The following is a 23466-nucleotide window of genomic DNA, read 5'->3' as shown; positions in this document are numbered from 1 at the left end:
AGTGTCGTAAGGAAGGTCATTCCATCTCTAGACCTTCCATAGCCAAAATAGCTGATTTTCTTTTATTCTTTCAGAAAGGCAGGGGTCTTTCGTATTTGGCTATTGCTGACTACCGCTCAACGATTAGCGTTGCAATTAGTTTCCACCTTCCTGAAATCTCTAGTAGTAAGATAATCGATAATTTATTACGCTCTTTTAAGATTGAACATCCTGTCTTGCTGACTCAGGCCCCTCCCTGGGACCTGTCAGAAGTACGTCAATATTTTTCTTGCGTTCCCCTGCCATTGAACCCATTGAAGCTATAATGTTAAGACACTGACTAAGAAGTTGCTTTTTCTTACAGCTTTAGCTTCAGCTAGAGGGTTGGGCGAGCTTCAGGCAGTTTCTAGGTTGGGTTCGTATGCGAGAAATGATACGTATTTGTCTTCCGGAATTTGTGGCGAAGACAGAGTCAGAGGCTAAAACTCTGCCTCGTTTGTTTAAAGTTCTTTATCTGCAAGTGTTCGTTACTGGCGATCCAGCGGTGATATCTTTATGTCCGGTACGAGCATTAAAGTCTATTTATCAAAGGTTGAGAAACTCCGTCGGCTTCCGCGTACACATCTTGTCTCTCCACGGAATCCTTCCCGTCCGCTGTCAAAGAATGCGATTGGTTACTTTCGGAGGGAGGTGATTTTCCAGGCTGCTTCTTCGTCGTCTTCAGCTCTGTACTTCCCTGACTGCACAGTATTTGGAGTATGTCCACTTCATCTACCTTTCTAAGGAATTATTCAGTGCCTTTTATTCTGGAGGCAACTACTTGGAAGTCCGTCTCAGCGTTTACTTCCTTTACTTAAGAGACGTTCGATTTGCTTCATAGTGTGTAGCGGTGAAGTATACTATCTAGCGTGCATTCATTTAGCTGAGGTGGTAATCGCTTAGTGCGGAGGTTTGGAGGGTTATTCTCTTAGTCCACGTGTAGCGGCGAAGTCTATTATGTAGGGTGCGTTCATTTAGCTGAGGTGGTACTCACTTATTGAGGAGATTCTTAGGTTAACTAGATAGAGGAATTCCTTTTAGTCGTCAGAATTCTTAGGCAACAGTGATAGTATAATCACATGAACTTGGGTTTAGTACATTTTAAGTATCGTAGTCTTTGATAGTTTCCCTACGAGAGTCCAAGGGGGTGCTCTAGTAGGCTAGGCTCTTTCGTCGGCGCCGAGATACTTCTTCGCTTGTCAGTCGTCAGACCTTATCCACACCTGGATGGCGGAGGGTCAGCGGCTCGGCACACTGCTTCATTTCCCTCCATACATGAGAGGCTATGAATAGCCACATGGGAGGTTTACCGTACTCCTCTGTACATGGGAGGTTCTGAAGAACCACATGAGAGGTCGACGGACCGAGACAGTACGGACCTACAGGCGATCAAAGTACTCTCCAGCATGTCTCGTCACCAAAAGCATCGATTGATAAGGTGAGTGTATAACTAAACAGATATCCTATGCAGAGCAGATTGGTAAGCTGCCATCTCTGCAGTTGTAAAAAGGGGGTGGGCTGCAAACTTAGTTAGTTCTCCCGGAGGGCCAGCAGCTCTGCCCTCTGCCTCATTCTCCTCCATACATGAGAGGTTCTGAAGAGCCACATGGAAGGTCAACGGACCAAGAGTACTGACCTGACTGTCAATCAAAGTACTCTCCAACATGTCTCTTCACTGAAAGCATTGATTGATATGGTGAGTGCATGACTAAACGGATATTTTATGCAGAGCAGATTGGTGAGCTACCATCTCTGCGGTTGTCAAAAGGCATGCAATAGAAATGATCCCTCTTCCTCTAAATGTTGTTAATCGAGCGAATTCAGGTGTTCAGGGAGTGTATTGCAATATGAAGTTTTCATAATAAAACTAATATTGTAATACTTACCTGAACACCTGAATGATTCCCACCCTCCTTTCTGCATACCTGTGTCAGCATTGCCAACCAACCATTTATTATGGTAGCTCAAGTGACAAGATTTTACCTGCAGCGTTGGTAATGCTGGCTGTTAAAATTCCCAGTAGTGAATTGGGAGTTGTTTGGCCTAGTAGGATTAAGGGCAAATTCAGGTGTTCAGGTAAGTATTACAATATTAGTTTTATTATGAAAACTTCATGTTTCATTACAAGTGAAAGCCTGCCTGAGATGGTAGCCTCTGTCTTTATTTTTTTTTTAAATTGTGGAAAACATATTGGCAGCCTCTGTTGGAAGATGCCCCTTCTGTAATTTTGATGTTTGTCAGGTGAAATCAGTGCTTCAGTCGATTCAACTATCCCTATTGGCTGCAGATGGCATGGTTTCCTCTTTAAATCAGCCTTATTGCAGAATTGCTCATACAAGGATAAAGCTGCCTGCCATAAAATTTTTCTGTCAGTAGGGACCTTCTTCTTTGTCATGTCCTCTATCCACACACTTAGGTGCTTTTAATGTTTTTATCAACACTATCCCACACAGTGGAACTCACTTTTGAGCTCTCGGGCATAGTACCAAACCTATCAAGAATGCTTTTCCTATGCTTCAGATTGTGTTAATCAACAATCTGGTTTCCTTCAAATTCCTAGTGATCTCGGCAAAAGATTGTACTGTACTTCCTTTGCAGCTGAAGTAAGCACATCATAGGCCTTCTTGGGCTTGCTGTCAATACTAGAAACACTTCTAGCATGCTTTGGATCCATTGCACTGGTTTAGTAGAGTGTTTTCTTTGTATATTAATAAAGAAACAATGGAGCACTCAGACTGCACAGGCGATAAGCATTGGGAGAAGGTTATGCATGGACTAAGTGTGGAGTGCAGTGCTGCAGTAATGTGCACTTGAGGAGACAAAGGGTGAGGGGGGAGTAGATGCTAGGCAGAAAAAAGGGAAGTGGGTGGGTAATACCATCGTCTGATGCTTTGTTTTGATCAGGTTTTCGCTTACTGGCATGGTGCATACAATTTGAGCTTAAAAAAAAAAAAATCCCCACAGCTGACCTTGCATAAATCCATGTACAGGCAGTCCTCGGTTATTGGCTGGGGTTCCGTTCTGGGGGTGTGGTGATAACCAAAAATTTCCGCTAACCAAAAATCGGCAATTTCCGGCGCTTTTTGAGCTTATCGGCACTGAAAAGTGCTGATTTTCGGTTATCGGCACCTCTGTTAGGTATGTATTGGCGCCAATACCCAATTATCGGTGCCGTTAAGTGAAAACCGGCGATTTTCGGCGCCAAAAATTGCAGATTTTCGTTGCTAGACAAGCCCCATAAAACCGGATCACCATTAACCAAGCTTGCCGTAACCAGGGACTGCCTGTATAGTGGATCAGTGTATAATGGGGTATGACCATATTGTGTAGATAAGGTCAGTTGTGTATAGCATATGTGCTGCAATGTATCTTTGAAGCACAAGAGTGCATTAACATTGTTGGAAACAACAGGGAATCAATTTTCTGATTACGCTGACAGGAACAAGAACAACTCAGATTACAGAGTAACAAAGTATACAAATTATAAATAACAAATCAACCTAGGTAATATCTACCTTAAGGAGCCAGAAATTATTAGTAATGTAAACATGTCCCTATGACAGTTAACAACAGATGCAATTCCATAAATTTACAGATACAAAGCAAAAAATGTCAAAGCAGATATGCTAAGAAAAACAAATGATGTAAAATAGTTACGAAAAAATGTCAGTGAAAGTAAATATTTTGAAATGAAATAAAAGTCTCCAAAATTTTCAGATAAATCATGTAAAAAAAACTGAGGACAACACTGTGCTTGAATTACTGCTTATGCTGTAGTGGTGCTTCCTTAGCAGTCATGACCACCCTAACCAAACCATTTTGTCCAGTATTAAAACATTCTAAAATGAAAAACACATTGTATTCATAAACTGTATGCTGAGGTTAGTTTTACTAAATTTTGGTTACACTGCTAAACACTTTTTGGCTCTGTGCAGCTCATGTCTGATAACTGCTAGACATTGACTTAGGTGATGAGGCACATGCATGCCCCACCTTATCCTACTCATATTTTCCCATTAACTTTTATTCCCATCCAAAAAATTTGGTAGCTATCAGTACTAATGATCATTCTTGGTCTACATTGTTTTCATGTACAGTATCTACAATTTAATTATCAATCCATTCAAGAACATCATACCTGGTTCTTTGCAAGATTACTATATTAATGCCTCATCTGTTTTTGTGTACTATATGTAGCAATAGACACTGTGATAAACTAGTAAGTCTTAATTTTTGGGGGGACAGTCAAACCAAATGGGCAAACTCAAATGCTAAGTCTGGTGTCCTGTTACTGTAAATATTGTATGTACAAGGTTGGTTTGTATTACTTTTGCACATCTGATTACTTGATGAAGACTATACTGCAAAGAAGATACATCAAGTCATAATATTAACATCTCAAATATACATATGGTAATTTTTTTTAACTGTATGGTTTCTTAATTTTAATGTTACAGTCAAAACTAGGTTAAGGGGGGTGGAGCCCAAAAATATTTCCTCATAGTTTGCCTATGCTTTATAACTTAGGATATTATACATTCACATTCACAGAAGGATTCAGTCATAAAGGCTATCAAACTTGATACTACGTGATAGGCCTTTAGCCTTATTTTCAGGATATTATACATTCACATTCACAGAAGGATTTAGTCATAAAGGCTATCAAACTTGATACTACGTGATAGGCCTTTAGCCTTATTTTCAATTCCTCTTCCTAATTTAAATGCTCTTCAGGTGCAAAGTAAATAGGTTATCCACTTATTCTTTTACAAAGAGCACGTTCCTTTTACAATTTTCTCCTGGGTTTCAAATAATGTTTAATATTTGGTTATGGTGTGTTGCAAATATAAAACAATGGTAGTCAAGACATCATTGAAAAACTTAATTGTAAACAAGGACTGAAAGATCTGAACTTTTTTTTTTTTTTTTTAGTGAAAAAAGGAAGGTAGCAATAATCTGGTTCTTTTATCAATTCAACTGTTTATTTAAACATTTATTTTTCCCTAATTCAAAGGATGACTGATGAAATTTTATACAAATTCATGAGGGATTTTTTTAGATAAACTTGTTTGTGTGAATCAAACTTAAAAATTTATAACCTAAATCTGTTCAGTCACATGAACACACAAGTGCACCAAGAAAGCAGCTTTTACGTCTTAAGTTTCACTTGTACAGTACTAAAGTTTTATTGACGTAATCTTCATGATCTCACAAATGAGTTTCATGTATTATTGCATGGTAAAACTTCCTGCAGCTGTTGACACGCACACAACTCCATGTTTAAGGCTTCATGTACTGGAGATATTACACTTTGCCTACCAAACTCTAATAATGATACAAAATAAAATTGCTCCTTCACAAAAAACTCATTTTCTTGCAACTAACCATACATGAATATAAAGAACAGGGACATAAGAAATGAGCCAACTCAGTAAAAAAAAAAAAAAAAAAAAAAAAATTATTGTGACAGTTATCAAGGGGTGCAACAAACTTCAAGACCAAAATAAATAATAAAAAAGATTAAGAAAATTAATTACTGTAAAAAATGAATGACCAATTTTCTCAATCTTAAACCTCAGTGCTTGAAGATTTAAATGCTGGTAAGGTTAAGGACACAGAAAAGGAGTGACACAATCTATAAATATACCTGTACATATTTACCAAGTTATCTAAAAATTTCAGACCATAATTAATTTTCATATGTCCAATAATAAAACATGAAATAATCTGGAAATCAGGAAATCAGATCTGAAAGTGTGAAAACTGATTTTACCTGGATACTTTTGAATGTCATATTATAATACAATTTTAACATACATACACTGAATTCCTTTTAATGACAGACAGGAATTGACTACAACTTACGCTAATGAAAATATACAGTATAAGGTGACTTAGCAACTGTTTTTATCCCTTGCTGGAAGGGTTACTATATTTGCTTTGTCACAATTGAATTAAAATGAAAAACATAGTCCTCTTTAGTTTACCCAGACTTATACAACTCAAGATATGAGCACAAGAGAAAGCAATATAAAGACTTACATGGTATGCCTATCATATATCCATAATTTCTCATAAAGACTATCTTAATTACAGTAACCATAAATATAAGAACTGTACTATAACACTAGTATTTCAAGTTCTATATACACAATAAGTGCTGAAATAAGTCTTCAAATATAATGATAAAAAATTATGGTAATACTATCCCCTGCCTTTTGTCTCCTCTCCTGTGTTATTTCAGTAATTAGTGCATAACATGTCTGTAAATGCTGTTACATCCACTCAGGATAGAAAATAAAGATTCTATAATTTTCTAACACTTACAAATCAAAGCTTAACAAGAAAATACTGAAGCAGTAAAGAATTTAAAAGAATAACAGTAAAAACAATGACATTTTCTCCCATTATCTACTCTTCCTTTGCAAGAAAAATAAAATTACCTGATATTTCTAAAAATTCTATAATGCTTATGGTTAAAAAATTTTATAAATGTCACCACACTGTATAATGAATCTTTCAATTTAATGTATAATGCACTATACTTCCATATAATATGCCAATATATATAATCTATAATCAAAATTCTAAAAATAATGTTCCACAAACTGCATATGTCTCTATACCTTTAAATTATATCACATGAAAAATGACCATCTACTTTATTACACTGGTCAAAAAGCAATTTACCTACATGAAAATATTATTAAAATAGAAGAAAACTATGGCAACTTTGAATAAAATTGAAAAAGAAAGGAAAAGAAGCCATGGCTTGCTAATCTCCTCCTACTCATTACAGTAAAAGGCTGCCACCATTTAACAAACATGATTAAAACTCATGATAAAGGAACACATATCTAAGAAGTACATTGTAGTCCTTAGATATTAAGTAAAACCATCTTTGTGGGGAAATAGATCCTATGAAATTACAAATATAATATTTACACTTTGTTACTTGTTCACCTCAAGCTGGCATGCTAGGAATGTAGAAGAAACTCACTTCTTTCCATCTTGAGCCTGGAAAAATTGACATGACAACCATTAATACCACAATTTAAGAGTACAGTACTAAGAATACACAATTTAAGAGTACAGTACTAAGGATTAAATGAAAAAAGAAAACATTACAATATTAAGTTTTCATAACACAAGTGTAGTTATTTAATACAAACCCATAAAACAAATATTTGCTGATGTCAACAGTCTTGAATGTTCCCAGACTCAAAGCCTTTTGACTAAAAAGGCAGAAGTATGATGTGGTAACCTTTATTATTCACATCAATAGATAAGTGGGTGGGGGTGTAGTATGCTCAACCTATGCTAGGTGACCCCAAAATCCCAGCCCTACCTTGCCAAGCCTATGCAAAAATACACATTACACTAATATATAGCAGTGCAATGTGCATAATGGAGTAAAAATGTATTTCACTTGAAGCATATCCAATAAACTTTTTATATAAGTAACTTACCAAGTAATTACTTAGCTAACGATTTATGCTCACACAGCATTCCTAAATTAAAAATTCAACATTCTATGTGCCACATCTACCAATCAAAGTGGGCAGTTTTTCATCGATGGTGCCTTAGACATCACGTCTCTTCTTCTGAGACATCTTTGGCTCAGATAGTGGACTGTCTCCTCTACCTGAGGACCTCCAGGAGTCTTTCCTCGTCTACCATTAAAGGCTACCGAGCAATGCTTACCTTGGGTTTTAAACACAGAGGTATGGATCTTCATCTAACCAGGGTCTTAATGACCTCATCAAATCATTTGACACTTCTAAACAGAAGTAGTCTGACCTGGTGTCTTGGAACTTGGATGTAGTGCTTGAGTGGCTCACGGGTCCTTTCAAGCCTCTCAGTTCTGCTTCCCTCAAGAACCTTACGCAGAAGACTCTCTTTCTTGTAGCTCTGGCAACTGCCAAACGTGTTAGTGAGCTGCAAGCTACCGACAAGAGAGCAGGCTTCTCCCAAGGAGATGCAGTGTGCTCTTTCACCCTAGGCTTCTTAGCCAAGAATGAGGATCCATCTAAGCCTTGACCTCGTTCCTTCCACATTAGAAGTTTAATGGAGATCCTGGGCCCAGAGGAATAGGAGAGGGTTCTTTGCCCAGTCAGAGCCCTAAGATACTATCTGTGAAGGACAGAGAAGATCAGAGAACCTGCTAGCAACCTCTGGTGTTCTGTCAAGAATCCTTCTCATCCTCTTTTGAAGAATACTCTGTCGTTCTTTATAACAGACCTGATCTCTGATGCCCATTCTTGGATTCAGGAAGACACTTTACCTATGATCAAAGTTAAAACACATGAAGTCAGAGCAGTTGCTACCTCTCTCGCCTTCAAGCACAATTTATCACTCTTGTTCATTTTTCAGTTGCCTTTTGGAGGTGCAAATCGATCTTTGCATTTCATTATTTGAAAGAAGTGGAAACTGTTTGAAAACTGTAGTACCCTTGGACCATTAACAGTGGCTGGCATGGTATTGGGGCAAGAAGCATAGGAGAGATTCTTTCTCTATTCTGTCTCTTCACCTCGACATAGAGTGTTGAGTTTTGGGAGCCTGGGGGTACTTTGTACCTGGAATGCCCACCAGTCCTTATTAATGGGTAGAGGTTCACTGTGTCAGGGTGGGTGACAGCGTTGTCTGGTTGTTCAATTTCGTGGTACTGCGCCTGGGGCAAGGGCACCTTTTATGCAGGTGTCTTGTCAGCAATCAGGCATATCCTCCATTGCAAGACTGCCACTGAGTAGAGGCGACCCCTAGCTCAACCACCATGCTGCTATAGGTTAAGATGAGCACCAACCAGAAGCAGTATTCACCTGCAGTAGCTCTCTAACCGGTAAGGAAAGCGACAAGTATAGTTTCAATGCTAGCCATCCTTTCTATTTCAAAGTCATTACCATACTTAATGTTTTGGAGTAAAATTGTCCATTCATCCCATCCCTCATTCAATGTGGGATTCAGCTAAGTTATTACTTGGTAAGTTACTGACATTTTTATAATAAAATAAAGTTTTATATACACTTAGTAAGTAATTACTGAATCTGAGCCTGTCCTCCTCCCCTTTTTTTTCATGGACATTACGGCAATAAAATAGAATAAAGCCGATGGCTAGAAGTCGCTACCACACTACCCATTGCAGTGGGCAGGGCCTGTCACCCTCCCTCTGCAGCTGACGCTTTGCCGCAAATTTTAAATTTAGGAATGCCGTGCAAGCATAAATTGTTAGCTAAGCAATTACTTGGTAAGTATATATAAAACTTTATTATAAAATGTCATTTTTGCACAGACAAACAAATGTACAGTGTCATTACAGACAAGTAACTCGTAGGCAGTGAGCATATTGTATGTATGTTTTGAAGAAGTAATTAATGCTGAATACATGAAGTAAAAAATGCAATGATAAAACAACGTACATTAATGTAATTGCACAAGTTACCAAACCCATGGACTATAGTAAGCAAACTGTATAAGGTATCCTTGTACATGACACTTTTTCAAGTAAGTGAATGTTCATGCAGACTCATCATCATAAGAGTGTACGTACTGTACTAAAGTAATACCTCAATCTTATGCACTTCGAGTTGCGCAAATTCACAAACGTGAACTTTTCATTGGAACCTAACTAACTGGCATACGTGATTTTTTCACAGGCACGTGACATTTGCAAAATCCTCAAGAAACCCTGCAGAAATGGTTATGTTTAATTTATAAGTTTTCATGCTTTTATGTGTAAAATTGGTATGAAAATCTGTATTATTTTTATTTTTGTAAAACTGTATGATATAAAAGTAAACTAGCATACTGTATGTTAAAATACAGTAAAATCAATCAGTCACAAAACAGCTGTCAATGTAAACATCTCTCACCCTCTCTCTTGGTACTTTAATATTTGCTTTGACGTACGAGTGCTCTCTCTCTCTCTCTCTCTCTCTCTCTCTCTCTCTCTCTCTCTCTCTCTCTCTCTCTCTCTCTCTCTCTCTCTCTCTCTCTCTCATACGATAGAGATTTTTTATGCATATGTAACATGTATGTTTTTGTATATTGTATTTTTATAGATAAGACTTTATTAATTTTTTCATATTTTCCATGCTATAATGACATCTTTTTGCACTTCTATAGTAAATTATTTCAGATTTTAAAAGAATATGGATTTCCAGTCTTTTCTCTGAGGATCAGAGTGAGGAGTTGTAACCTAACTGTCAATTATCTTGACATATTGACTGTGAAGAGGAGAAAATGTTGCCCCACTGATGGTCAAATAAAATACTGCTATGGAAGGATACTGAGAAAATCTGAGGAAACTGATTTACTCCCAGCGTGAGTAATTAAAACTTGTCTGAAGAACATAAAGAATTATGATGTACACAATACGTGAATGACACTGCCATAGAAATCTGTGTGTGTGTGTGTAATGAAATATTAGATTAAAGTGCTTTGGGAGCATGATTTTGTCATACTTAGGGTTTAAACTAGAAATATGCATTTACTATATGTATTAGCATTTTTAGTGACTGTACCAAACTTTCCCAAATGCTTGCCTTACACAAGGGGTTCTGGAACCTAACCTCGTGTAAGTTCGAGGTATTACTGTATATATAATGAAAGGAGGTTTGTACAAATAAAATGTATTGTAGCAGAGACTAGCACAAATGACTGAAATTTAGATTACAATATGCAATAACTTTTGTACAAGACTAGTGATTACTATGCCATACAACATTCACCCTCCTTGCAACTACCCAACCTAATACGAGAGTGAAAATTAAAAATTTCTCCATCTTATTCTCTATTTTTACATCTTTTAGTAATTTTGACACAGATCAGACATCTAGCTGTGCATATGTGTATTGCATAGTCAAGAGGCTATACAAAAGACTTTACATTACATTACCTCAATGTCTGCATTTAACTATTTGGCAACAATAATCTCCATGTTGACCATGGTCTGATACTCATCATCAATGCCTTCATCCAACCACTCATGACAACCTTCCCATTTAGGTCAACTCTGCCCATTTTGAAATGTTGCTGGAAGTCCATAACCTCAACCCTGCAAATTCTACTGTAACCTCTTCACATTCCCAGCAACAGCCCAGCTGTAAATTGCTGACAAAGTAATTTCCCAAATTCTGCAAGGTTCATTTCCCACATGTACCCAAGTCATACTCCTCGTTATATCTGAAGGACAGCAGCTGTATTGGAAAAACCTAATATCAATGTTCTCCCCAACCAACTCTAGACTGGCAGAATACAGAGACACATTACTGAAAAGCAGTTGACACTTTACTTAGTCCGTAAGACTACCAAACTCCTGAAATTAATAATGAATGGATGACTTCCTTGCAGAAATGGTTGTGGTAGTTTGTAATTCAATGGAAGCCTATCCATCATCCCATAAAGAAAATGTGGCTACTCTGACTCAAGAACAGGCTACCTTAAGGGTATTATAGAACTTACAGGGTACTAAAAAGAAAACTACCTATGACCAATTCATTATGTAGGAACCTGGTGGTCTACACACCAGAGAGAGATCATAATATAAATCTGGAACTGGATAAAATAAGGGGGACATAGGAACTCTTAAGTTGGATTCATATGTATAACAAAATAATCATGCAAAAGAAGAGCAAATGCAACAAAACTTTTAATCTGTGATAAAAGATTCATATCATGTAGGTTAGGTTAGAGAAATAGAGATCTTGCCTCTACAGAGGGAAGATTCTTCATCATCTAGGATAGCATCGTCATATTTTTTTTTTTTGGGGGGGGGTATATAGCTGCTCACTTTGACTCAAAGCGTAAGCCCATATAAATCAATGGTTTGTTTTTAAAAAAATTTCTATTCAGAGCTTCTTCATCAATATTGATAAATGTAGTAACTTACCACTTGCTGTCCTAATGACAGTAGTGTAAGAGGGGGTGGATTTAATACCGAATTGGTAAGTAGAAGAGGGACTGTTGGCTCAGAAGTCTGAACAGGTACAGGGGTGTCTTTCACTTCTTTCGGGGCAGTGTGACCAGGTGGGTAAGGATCCACAGAAGCATTTGGGTCAACCACAAATGGTACATCACTAGACTGACTAAATAGTAAAGACGTTGGACGGTACAGGGAAGTGGTGTCCTGAAAAAAAAAAATTAAAAACTTATCTTACCAGATTAGCAGGGAGTGAAAACCTGAGAGAAATTGAAAAATGTCTTAAACAGCAACAATAATACAAAAGAAATAGAAAAAATAATTCAGATTGGCTTCTGGAAAACTAGAATATGAAAGTAAGCAGCATCATATGTGCATTTACTAACATTAGTATGAATTTAACCAATGAAAAAAAAGAGGATGTAATAATGAAAATATAGACTAGGTCTTGCATAAAAAAAGAAAGGGAAAGAGCCCTCGGCAAAAGCACAAAATCCATTCTAATAAAGCAGGACACTATAAGGCATTAGAAAAGTTAAATATTTATGACAGTTATCTGTCTACAGTACTGCACAAGATTAGAGATAAACCAGTCCACACAACTAAGAAAAAAGGCCACATGCTCTTTTGAATCTTGATCAAACAATTCAGATAAAAAAAAATAAAGCAGCAATCCAGTTTCCAGGAAAGATAATTGCAATAACTACTAAATAATCTAATTTTTACTACTACATATTTTCAAAGTAGTAAAAGTGATGAGGGTATATAGTACTTACACCTAAGTACTATGTAATTCAATGGTAGCAGTAGTTTAGAAAAATTATTGTAGCATTACAGTATGATCATTTGAGTCCTATTTTGCATAGTAAAAACAAAATACTTGGTGGTATTACTATCTGTATAATACATATTACTATAATGCACTTATAAACTAGTAGTTACATTTACATTTTCTAACTACATAATTTTTTTTTTTTTTTTTTTTTTTTTTGCAAGGGATCAGAACAGTTTTGATAGGTAAGCTGTAGGAATGTTAGATAATATAAACTGAGTGGTGTGGTCAGACAATTTCAAAATTTGGAGGGTATCCAGATAATTTCATCATGTTAATTATATGATTGAACTCTAGCATAATTTTTTGGTCAATTTTCTACCTTGTCGTCATAAAAAAAATTCAATTAAATGGGATAAAGAAAGATGATGACCAACACTGTTAATTCTTCTTACAGCACCTTTAACTTTTAATTTCATTTGAAATATGTTCCCAATGAAAAATGCCACTATGAATGTTGTAGGTTCTACTGGTGACAAAATTACGTTACACAATTTCTAATTTCAAAACCATCATATCAGTTATTCCAGCTAAATATTATTTCCTAATGAGTTTTGCTTCACTCATTCACTTTACTGTTAATTAAATTTCTGGCATAATAAAAAGAGATGGTAATTTACCTAGGCCAAAACTTCATTTTGAAAATAATTTAAAAATGCTCCAATCAAACCTTAGATCCTCATTATTTACATGAATTTACAGTAAAAGATCTTTCCTAGTATTATTACTGTACATATATTCTTTAATTTCTACTTAGATTCCGTTCATGGAGGCATTCCTACCAATAATTCACAAAAATTGCTTGGTTACAAAGAGTAACTGAAATTAAATAAATTCCTAATTTTAATAATAGTCATAAATATAAATCAATACAAGGGTAAGAAGAGAAAACACACCACCTGAGGTTAATAATGATACGTCCAGTTCAATATACAGTAAAACCCTGAAGACTTGTTGAATTGCACACTAGCATTTGGTTATAATATAAAAATTTTCCAAATAAAATAAAAACCTATAAAAACAATACCTTAACTGAACTAGGTTCCTCTGCCACTGGTACACCAGCAGTAGACTCACATACGTTATTGGTTGGGGGTTCTGCATCAGGGTCACTTCCAGAGAAAGGATTTAGGAAAGCAGGAATGGGAATAGGGAATACAGAGCCAACTGAGGAGTATGCTGGAGGAGTTGAGGCTTGTAAAGAATTTGCTACAGTGCAAACTGCAATAGGTACTTCATCATTAGTATAATCTGTGTTACTGTTACAACTTGTGTTCACAGGAAGAGAATGGGTATGTACGGCTGACTGTGTTGTACAGCTTAAGGTATCTGAGGAGAGAGGGCTTTGCTGAACATAAGATGGATAAGCACCAGCAGAAGGAACAAAAACGGATGGAGGTACAATAGCAGAAACTACATCAGGAGAAGGTAAATCGAAGGAACCACTAGAGCCATCAACCTGAGCATCTGACAATTGATAGGTATGTTGATGATGAACGGGGGGAACACTTTCATGGGTGAGTGAGGCAGGACTACTATCCACAACCAAACCAGTCTGAGGAATATTGTTAAGGTTGTTTGAGGAGGATGGTGATTCTACTACTAAATTTACTGAATTACTGTGTTCAGGTAAATCTGGAATACAGGTAGGTAGATTAGGGCTCATTTCTGAAGATACAGATGTAGGAGACTGTTGGAAATACAATGTATCAACATTCAAATTCCTTGACTCTGTATAAACTTGAAAAGTTGGATTTGCTTGGACCAGATTTCCTTCACTTACAACATTACTAGACTCTGTCTCATGAACTTGAATGGTGTTTAGGGGAGTTGCTGGGGAAAACACAAGAGGAATGGGAGTGGGGTGATCATTATATGATGACTGAGGTGGTGAAGGGGTTAGGTGAAGAAGAGTTGGGGGGACAGGGCTGAAGACGAGGCTACCGCTAGCCAAGGGCTCAGTGGACAGCATCTGCACCAATAACAAAATAAAATGAACAAAATAAATTACAAAAACTTACAACATATAGTAAACATAAAATGTTAACTAATGCAAAACTATTTCCTAATATGGCACCTGCTCTAGTTTGAAGGTCATCACTTTGAGCCAAAGTAAAAGGCTGTAAAGGACAATGGTCTGTTTGATACTGTGTGACATAGTAAGCAACCCATAAAAAATCAGAAGTAAAGAGGTTTAAAAAAATTAAAGAATAGGGAGACATTCAGAAACTGAAAAGTTAAAATGACATCAGAATGATTATATATAAAATATGATGCCAGATAAAATCTGGAGAAGATTTGTGACAATATTTAATCATTACCTTCAAAAAGGTAAAAACTTCTTAAATGTCAACTCCCCAACACATTACATGGAGTTAATGCCAAATTTATTTATTTTATTATTTCTGGGTCATGTCCAGTTCACCTGTCCATCACTCGACCTCATTCTTTTGTAAACATTTTGAATATGACAACCAGCCAGACTTCTGTCAACTGTGGCTAAGGCACAGCTAGTAAGTAAAACCTAACTGCTAACACTGTCCTAAGTTGTTACTCCAGTTTGCTGCCCCTTTTTTCTCATTGTCTTCTACTCACTGACCTTTCATAGCTAAATCACACGTAGCATTTAATATGATTTTGACTGCTCTTCCAACATGTAAAGAGAGAGAGAGAATCAAAATTCCTTGTATTCCTTGGATTTGATCTTTATGGAATGACAATCATTAGGGAACTGGGAGAATTGACTATAGTACAAGGTATAAAACTAAAACAGCCTTTGAATACAGCATCATGACAGGCAAAAAAAATTACCATGATATTTAATACCTATATCCTAAGAAAACTAACCTGTCTCCATTAAACATCAATAACCAATACATGAATTTAGATTTCTTCATCTGCCATTCCCATAACTGAAGTAGAAACTACACCTTATACTTATTGCTACAGCTATGCGTAAAAACTAATCTTGATTCATTTTGACAGGTCCTTTAGACAAAAGAGAAAGAATGGATAATTGAAACCACAACCAAATTTCAATAAAAAACAACATTACTGTTACGAACACTGACAATGTAAAGTGACTAGCTAAGGCTACATACAATGTGTGCAAAGCACTGTGGTATTACCAAAGAATGAAAAACCAACTGAGACAACAGCGTATTATTAGCTTCTTTCCAAAAAAAAAAATATGACCACAAATTTTACTGAAATATATATGACACACTTAGTAAGAAAGATACAGATATTCTACTGAAGATGCCAAGATATAGTTCAATGGCCAAAAACCACCCTAAAATAAAAAATTAATCAGATTTATTAACCCTTCATTTATTAGTACTATGTCAAAGGTTGGGCAAGGATAGCCTAGGCTATGCAACCTCTAGGCTAGCCAAAAATCTTAGCCCAACCCTGGCTAGCCTATGAAAAATACACTAAATTAACAGAATCTATAAAACACCCCAAAAGACACCAATTAGGAAAATGTCTCGCTCAAGAATTCTCTCACAATAGCCAAGCTTACCCAAACTAAGTAACTACCACCACTGAAATCCTAAGGTAGTTTATATAAGGTACATGTGAATGTTTTTATGTATAATGAATGGTGTGTAGATAAAATTAACACAAACAAAATACAATGACCACAATAACCAGAGAAGCACAAACAGCAGTGGACAATGTTTTATTTTATATGGGTCAGTTTTTCTATTAACTGTGCTTACTAGTTCACTTAGTGCCAAGAAGCATTTTTTTTTTTTTTTTTTTTTTTGCTCCTACCCCGACTATTCAATCTTTGCTCCACACACGTATGCATGATTTGCACTTAAATGTGCACCTCAGCCATTTAATGCAGTTATGAGGACTTGTTTAGTCAGGAACAGAAAAACTTGGATGCACAGTCAACCACATGACAAACAGTAATTCTCAAACATTTAAATCAAACAGAATATTTACATTTAGTATTTGTATGTGTGCATGTGAACAATCATATAAATAAAAACTATTTGAAAACAATAACACAAGCTAGATGAATTTTAAACTGCCCTTAGTCCCCTTACTTCAATCACAGTATCCCTTGCAGCAGGTCAAGTCCTCTTAATTACGTAATAGTATTACAGTAAACCCCCGTATTCGTGGGGATGCTAAAAATCCACGAATACTTAAAATACCCTCCACGAATAGCTAAAATCCACGAATACTTAAAACCCCTCTAAAAACACTTAGAACTGCCTATTTTGATAGTCTAAACAAAAGAAAAACCCTCTAAAAATGCTTATACCTGAGTATTTTAATAGTTTTATCATAAAAAGTGCATTTATTTATGAAAATACAGTAATTAGTGAATATTTCGCAGTGAAAAATACCACGAATTTTCCATGAATAATGGGTAGATACGTTCCACAGAGAAATCTGTGAATACGTGAGTCTGCAAATCATGAGAACGCGAATACGGGGGTTTACTGTACTTTTCTATTTTTCTTGCATTAATACATTTGTGTAATAAAAGTACAGTATGTACAAACTGGGCAAATATAGATTAAGGCCTGGTGTTTTGCTGACCATATACAGTTATTACCATATATTTTTGCATATTAGGAGAAAGGACTGTTTAAAGGTTATCCATTATCCTGTAATATACAATCCAAAAAACAAAGGTAAGAAAAATATAAAATTAAAATTATCATTATTATTTTAATTTTTATTATTATTATTGTTATATAACCAGACCACTGAGTTAAGATCAGATATTACATTTAAAATACTAATACTCTATTTTACTTTTATAATGTACAGTCGACCCCCAGTATTCATGGGGGTTAGGGACTACAACCACCAGCGATAAGCTGAAATCCATGAGAGGTTGGTATCCCCAAAATGCTTATGACTACCTATTTTAATAGTTCAAACACCAAATATACCTTATACTATTATCCTAAAACACTAATATCATTTCAAAGTCATCTTACAACATTACCCTTATAAATATATGGCTTACAGCTATGTGTGAAAACTAATCAAGTTTGCCCTATATTCAGGCACAGCCATTTTCTCTCGTAGTATTCAAACCATCCCAGTTCCTTTTTACAGTGTAGATAGGGGAAACACTGGGAATTCACAAGCAGAGTTAAGTACTGTACCTAAATATTTAAATATGCACTGAAGAAAATACCAAATTTTAAATGCAATCAACGATGATGAAATATTCTCTTGTGTACTGTTGTGTGTGTTAATCATATTCAGAATCAACTAAAATTGTAATAAAAATGGTACAGTAAATCACGCAAAGAAAAAAAACTGTAATGTACATACCTACACACACACTCACTCGTACGCATCGTGAACTTCTTGCAGTTTTAGTTTTGTATTTTTATGTTTATGATACAGTAATTCATATTTCATTAAAGGATATGTAACAGTACAGAGAGAGGGGGAGAGAACTGAGGTTTGTTTACATCGGTAAAACGAATCTGGAAACAGCTGTTTTTAGTGATTTTGAGGGAATTTACTTAGGAAAATAATTTTTTTCTTTTTTTGCTGTGTTTACATTAACATTATTTAAAAATCATTTTTATATCATAAAAAATGTATTTAGTCATGAAAATAACATGAAAATGCAGTACAGTAATTAGCGAATATTGCTCTAAGAAAAAATCTACGAATTAGTGAATTTTCCACGATTTATTTGGATTTACGTTCCACAGAAAAATCCGCAACTAATTGAAGCCGCCAGCATTGAACCGCAATATAGCGGGGGTTCACTGTAATGCCTTAATCAAGGATCATAATTATTAACATCTTTCAGCAAAGGGCTGTTTAATACTTTCAAAAACAAAGTACCTTCTAAGAATAAATTTATTTTCATATATCTTGACTACAAGTGAATATTCTGTAACTGATAATAAAAACCATGATTTTCAATATTGTTGGAGGCGAAGATGAAGTAACAATTACAAAATTCTTTAATGTAAGGCACTAGAGCACATAAAAGAATTAAGAATAGTGTACAAGGGACTTAAAAAAAACTGTGCAACATTATAGAGTGAATACTGAAATCTCGAAACCCATCTGTGAAGACTCTTTGTCTCACCATTTTAGAGAACATCTAATCAATTAATACAACTACTTTAACAAGCAATACAGTAAATGGATTTTGTGGAAAACTTTTGCCAAAATGTAAGTTCAAAAATATTATGAAAACTAGAATGTTCTTACTTCCAACTACTAACAAACAAACTTCAGAAGGCCAGCTAAACTTAGCTTGTACTATGCCTCCTCCAAGGTAAAATGCTGACAGACAGCAGAATCAATACACAGTAAATCTTTCAACTTTATCTATGTTACCTGAGGTACTGCAGAAAAAGTTTGGGTAATCCCAGAAGATACAGGTGATGAATCTGGGGATGGTGGTGTGACTGGTGGAAGAGATGGAAGAGGTGGTTGCAAGATTATTCCACTGTTGTAGCTTGTAGGTAAGCTTTCCTGACTTAATGACAACCTGCAAAAAGTAAATATATTCAGCATTAATAGGTAATTTCTCTTTAAAGTTTATTCTTAAACTTATTTACCTTGGATAAAGAAACTGTATCTGTGCTTGTAAACCTACAAGATTAAATGCAGATTAACTCAATGTGGTGAACCACCGCTTGGCCTGAAGTGGTTAGCTTAACACAGAATGGAAAACAAAAACACAAGTTCTAATGTAGCTTTCATAAGGAGTGCAACAAGAAGTCCTCATTTAAATAGAAATGTCATCATCCATTTGATATTTCAGTCTAATACATTGAGGAGGGTGTTAAGCTATTCTAGTGAAAACAATGAAATTAAATTTTCTCAGTTCTTGCTGTGGTCATTCTTGATAAAAAATAATGTGACAACCTGATATAAAAAATAATGTGACAACCAAGTCCCATATCTACTCTCAAATGGTTTGCCAAAAGGATTTGTTAAAAGAAATGTGAAAATTGGATCAAATTAAAGAAGTTTAACAGCTTGAAACAAAGGAGGGCAGATAAAAATGAAATGTCAAAAGCAATGTACATGAAACAAAACCCAAACTAATAACCCTTTAACGCCGACTGGACGTATTTTACGTCGACAAAAGTTGCCAGTCGGGTGCCGAGTGGACGTAAAATACGTCTACTACAAAAAGTTTTTTTTAAATATTCGCGGAAAAATACTTATAGGCCTCGTTTGTGAAAAATTTTAAATCGCGCATTGAGGGATGCTGGGAGTTCACGGATCACGCTTTTGTTTTGTTTACAAGCGTGACCCAGCTGCGCATGCGCGAATTTCTTTCTTATCCCAAAAGAAAGCATCAGCTAACTCTGCTGAAAATCTCAGAAATTCTTTAGTCACTTTGTCGTAATTTTTGCACCGTTTTCTATTAGCCTTCATATAAAGTTTTTTTATATGAAAATGTGCACAATTTCATTTAGAATACAACAAAAAATAACTCATGGTTGTAGCTTTTATCAATTTTGACATATTTTCATATAAATCACGATAAGTGCCAAAACTTCAACCTTCAGTCAACTTTGACTCGACCAAAATGGTTGAAAAATACAATTGTAAGCTAAAACTCTTACATTCTAGTAATATTCAATCATTTACCTTCATTTTGCAACAAACGCGAAGTCTCTAGCACAATATTTCGATTTATGGTGAATTTTTGAAAAAAACTTTTTCCTTACAACCACGCTAACTCTGCTGAAAATCTCAGAAATTCTTTAGTCACTTTGTCGTAATTTTTGCACCGTTTTCTATTAGCCGTTACATAAAGTTTTATATATGAAAATGTGTGCAATTTCATGTAGAATACAAAAAAAATAACTCGTGGTTTTAGCTGTTATCAGTTTTGAAATATTTTCATATAAGTAAATCACGATAAGTGCAGAAGTTTCAACCTTCGGTCAACTTTGACTGGACCGAAATGGTCGAAAAATGCAATTGTAAGCTAAAACTCTTACATTCTAGTAATATTCAATCATTTACCTTCATTTTGCAACAAACAGGAAGTCTCTAGCACAATATTTCGATTTATGGTGAATTTTTGAAAAAAACTTTTTTTTTTTTATGTCCGCAAGATTATGAATTCATGCATCATTTTGTGATAATATTTTCTCTGTGTTGCTTTGATTGTTTTACAATTTGTTATATACCAAAATCATTGCAATTTAGTGTACAATACAATGAAAAAAAAAATAACTCAATAGCTTTAACCGTTTTGCTCACAGCGCGATTTGTATACAATTATATATGAATTTTTTTTGCACTGTCATATATTCCAATATTTATATATGATAATGATATTTTTTTTTCATTTCTGATGGTTGCATACTAAACTTCAGGCAATGAGAAAAAAGGAGCCAAAAATGAACCCTTAATCTTAAAAACTAAACGTGCTGTGATTTTTTTAAAAAACTTTCTTTCCACTTTGGCGCTAACTCTCAAACCACGCCGGCATACGGCAGACACTTTTGTAAATAGAGGCTCAGCGTTTAAGGGATAATATCCTATATAAATGCCCTTCAACATAAGACATAAAAAATATCTGAAAAATATGAGGGCATCAACCATACATCACTGCAACAAGAGCAAACAATGTTCACTTCCTGTGCATCTCTACAACAGTTCTGGTGCTTAAAAACTCATCTTGATAACTTTCTTGCATACTGAAAAAAAAAATTTGCAATTTTCCATTTCATAAACAAATAAAAAGTCTACAGTTATTTATAAAGGTTATTTTCTAAGATTTAATCTCATATTCAGCTAACACTAACTACTGTATTTATAGGCAAAAGATTATGAACTTCAAAAATCATCAAATCTTTCTAAACTGTTTTAATGTCCCTCAGGAATTCTATGATTAACCTTGAAACTTGTTGCACTTTTAATATTACCTTTTCAGTATCTGCACAAAAATATACTTTCCTACTTAATTTTGGAGAATCCTGCTACTTCTCTGTTTCCATAAGTGAGAGAGAAAGTGAGAGCGAGATATCCTCCCTATAAAATTAAAGCGAAATGACACTGGTCTACACAAAATAATTATTGTGACTTACCTAGCAGCTCCTTGCTCTCGAAGTGTAGGTGGTATATATGCTTCCTCTACAGAAGGTTGTGAAATGTAAGACTGAATTCCTCCATTTGTTGGAGCTGGTGCTTCAGATGCAGGCCATCTACCCTGGTTTTCCGTTGGCATAACTTCAATTTTGTGAATTTCAGCTGTAAAACAGAGCATAAATGATTATGTACCTTTTAAAAATTGTCATAATCTTCTTAACTAAAATCATAATCTTAACTAAGGCAAACTGAATGTAGCTTTAAAATTATTAAAACATATGTGATAAATTATGGTTTGGCAACAAAGCAGTGCTTAATGGGTGGTGGTAGGGAACCCTATCAACAGGCTTGACAATGAGCATCCACTAACTGCTCTCAGCTGAAATAAACTTTTCACCTGCTAAATCTGAAGACTGAAAATATGATATTGTGTCCTTATGTAATCATTTCTACTCTGCTTTTAGCAAAATAAATAGGGGTTGGAGCCAAGGAAATACAATTCTTTTATAATAAAGTGTTCTCTACAAACCCATTATTCATAAATTAGCCTCATTCAGGGCAAATGGTTCCCTGAACCATTTGATATTACAAGGAGAAAAGTCCCACTGAACATGACCAGCTTATGGTCCACTGGCCCCAGAGTACAGAACGTCATTCCTACATACAACTTCTGCAAAGTAGGTTCAAGGATTACTGCTGTTGTTTCCTATTATTAATTAATGTGCCATTCATTTGTTTTCATCATACATTTGTTCATTCACTTCACTTAACTTCCATATGTTGTACTTAGTGTTTAGTAAATTTATCCCTAAATTAGTTTTTTTTTTATGCCATACTTAACACTCCTGTGTTACTGTGAGTACTCACTTTCTCAGTAACTTTATGAGGTATGTCATTCCTTTAAATTAAGTATCTAATTTTTGCTTAGCCTTTTCTTAATTCTTGCCATGGTTTAACATGGGACCTTTGTAAAATAAGTTTTGTTCCTTTCCTCAGCCCTTACCAGGGCTCGTTTGTTTTGTCAGTAAAAATTTTGTCATTTCCTCCAGTGCACAATGACTTTTACTTCAGTTTTCCACCTCTATTCATTACTGCATGTTATTTTTGTTGCTTTAGTATTAAGATATATTGCAGCTGCCAATGTTTGGGGAGTAATTTTACCATAACCATGCCACAGTGTACTAGTGTGAGCACAAGTCTTAAGTCATGCACTTCATTTGTACTGTCCTTGGACAAGGAAGCATACTTGCCATGTCCTTTGTGTATGAGGCCAACAATATTTCCTTTAGCAGACTTGTCCAGTGTGTAAGGACTAGACTATGGATCACAGGTTACAGAGGAAAGCACATGAATGTTGAACATCTAACAGGGCAGCTGCAGTTCTTCTGATTCTTCCTTGTCATGCTGTCACCTGGTTGTAAAGTCTCAAGTCTCATATGAAGAGACTTCTTTGTCCATCATGGTGTCACTGCCTCCTGTCAAGAGCATTGAGTTACAGGAGTCTTCAATCTCAAGTTCCTATTTTCTTAAAGACAAAGTTTGCTCCACGGATGACTCCCTCTCCTTGTACTTTTTCCATTTACACCTTTGTTCTTCCTACTCTTCTCCCACCTCCTCCTCTAATTTCATCCAACCC

General features: G+C 35.5%; 1 protein-coding gene across 6 annotated transcripts in view; it reads right to left on the bottom strand.

Annotated features, from left to right (window-relative positions):
• Positions 1-4978: 4978 nt before the first annotated feature.
• Positions 4979-23466, bottom strand: part of garz (Sec7 domain-containing protein garz) — a 78303-nt gene continuing 59815 nt past the window's right edge. For 4 of the 6 annotated variants that reach the window (XM_067098726.1, XM_067098741.1, XM_067098733.1 and 1 more), the window contains exons 13-17: positions 21830-21992; positions 19110-19263; positions 13795-14739; positions 11906-12142; positions 4979-7035 (exon numbers count right to left, since the gene is read on the bottom strand). In XM_067098726.1, coding sequence (XP_066954827.1) covers positions 7015-7035; positions 11906-12142; positions 13795-14739; positions 19110-19263; positions 21830-21992 — 1520 coding nt within the window. In that variant the 3' untranslated portion in view covers positions 4979-7014. The remainder of the gene's footprint in view (positions 7036-11905; positions 12143-13794; positions 14740-19109; positions 19264-21829; positions 21993-23466) is intronic. The other 2 variants (XM_067098760.1, XM_067098770.1) reach the window with 1 other exon arrangement.

Source organism: Macrobrachium rosenbergii, chromosome 4, assembly GCF_040412425.1.
Source record: "Macrobrachium rosenbergii isolate ZJJX-2024 chromosome 4, ASM4041242v1, whole genome shotgun sequence".
Taxonomy (NCBI): Eukaryota; Metazoa; Arthropoda; class Malacostraca; order Decapoda; family Palaemonidae; genus Macrobrachium; species Macrobrachium rosenbergii.
Note: the sequence above shows the minus strand (reverse complement) of the source record. Positions and strands in the feature narration are given on the sequence as shown.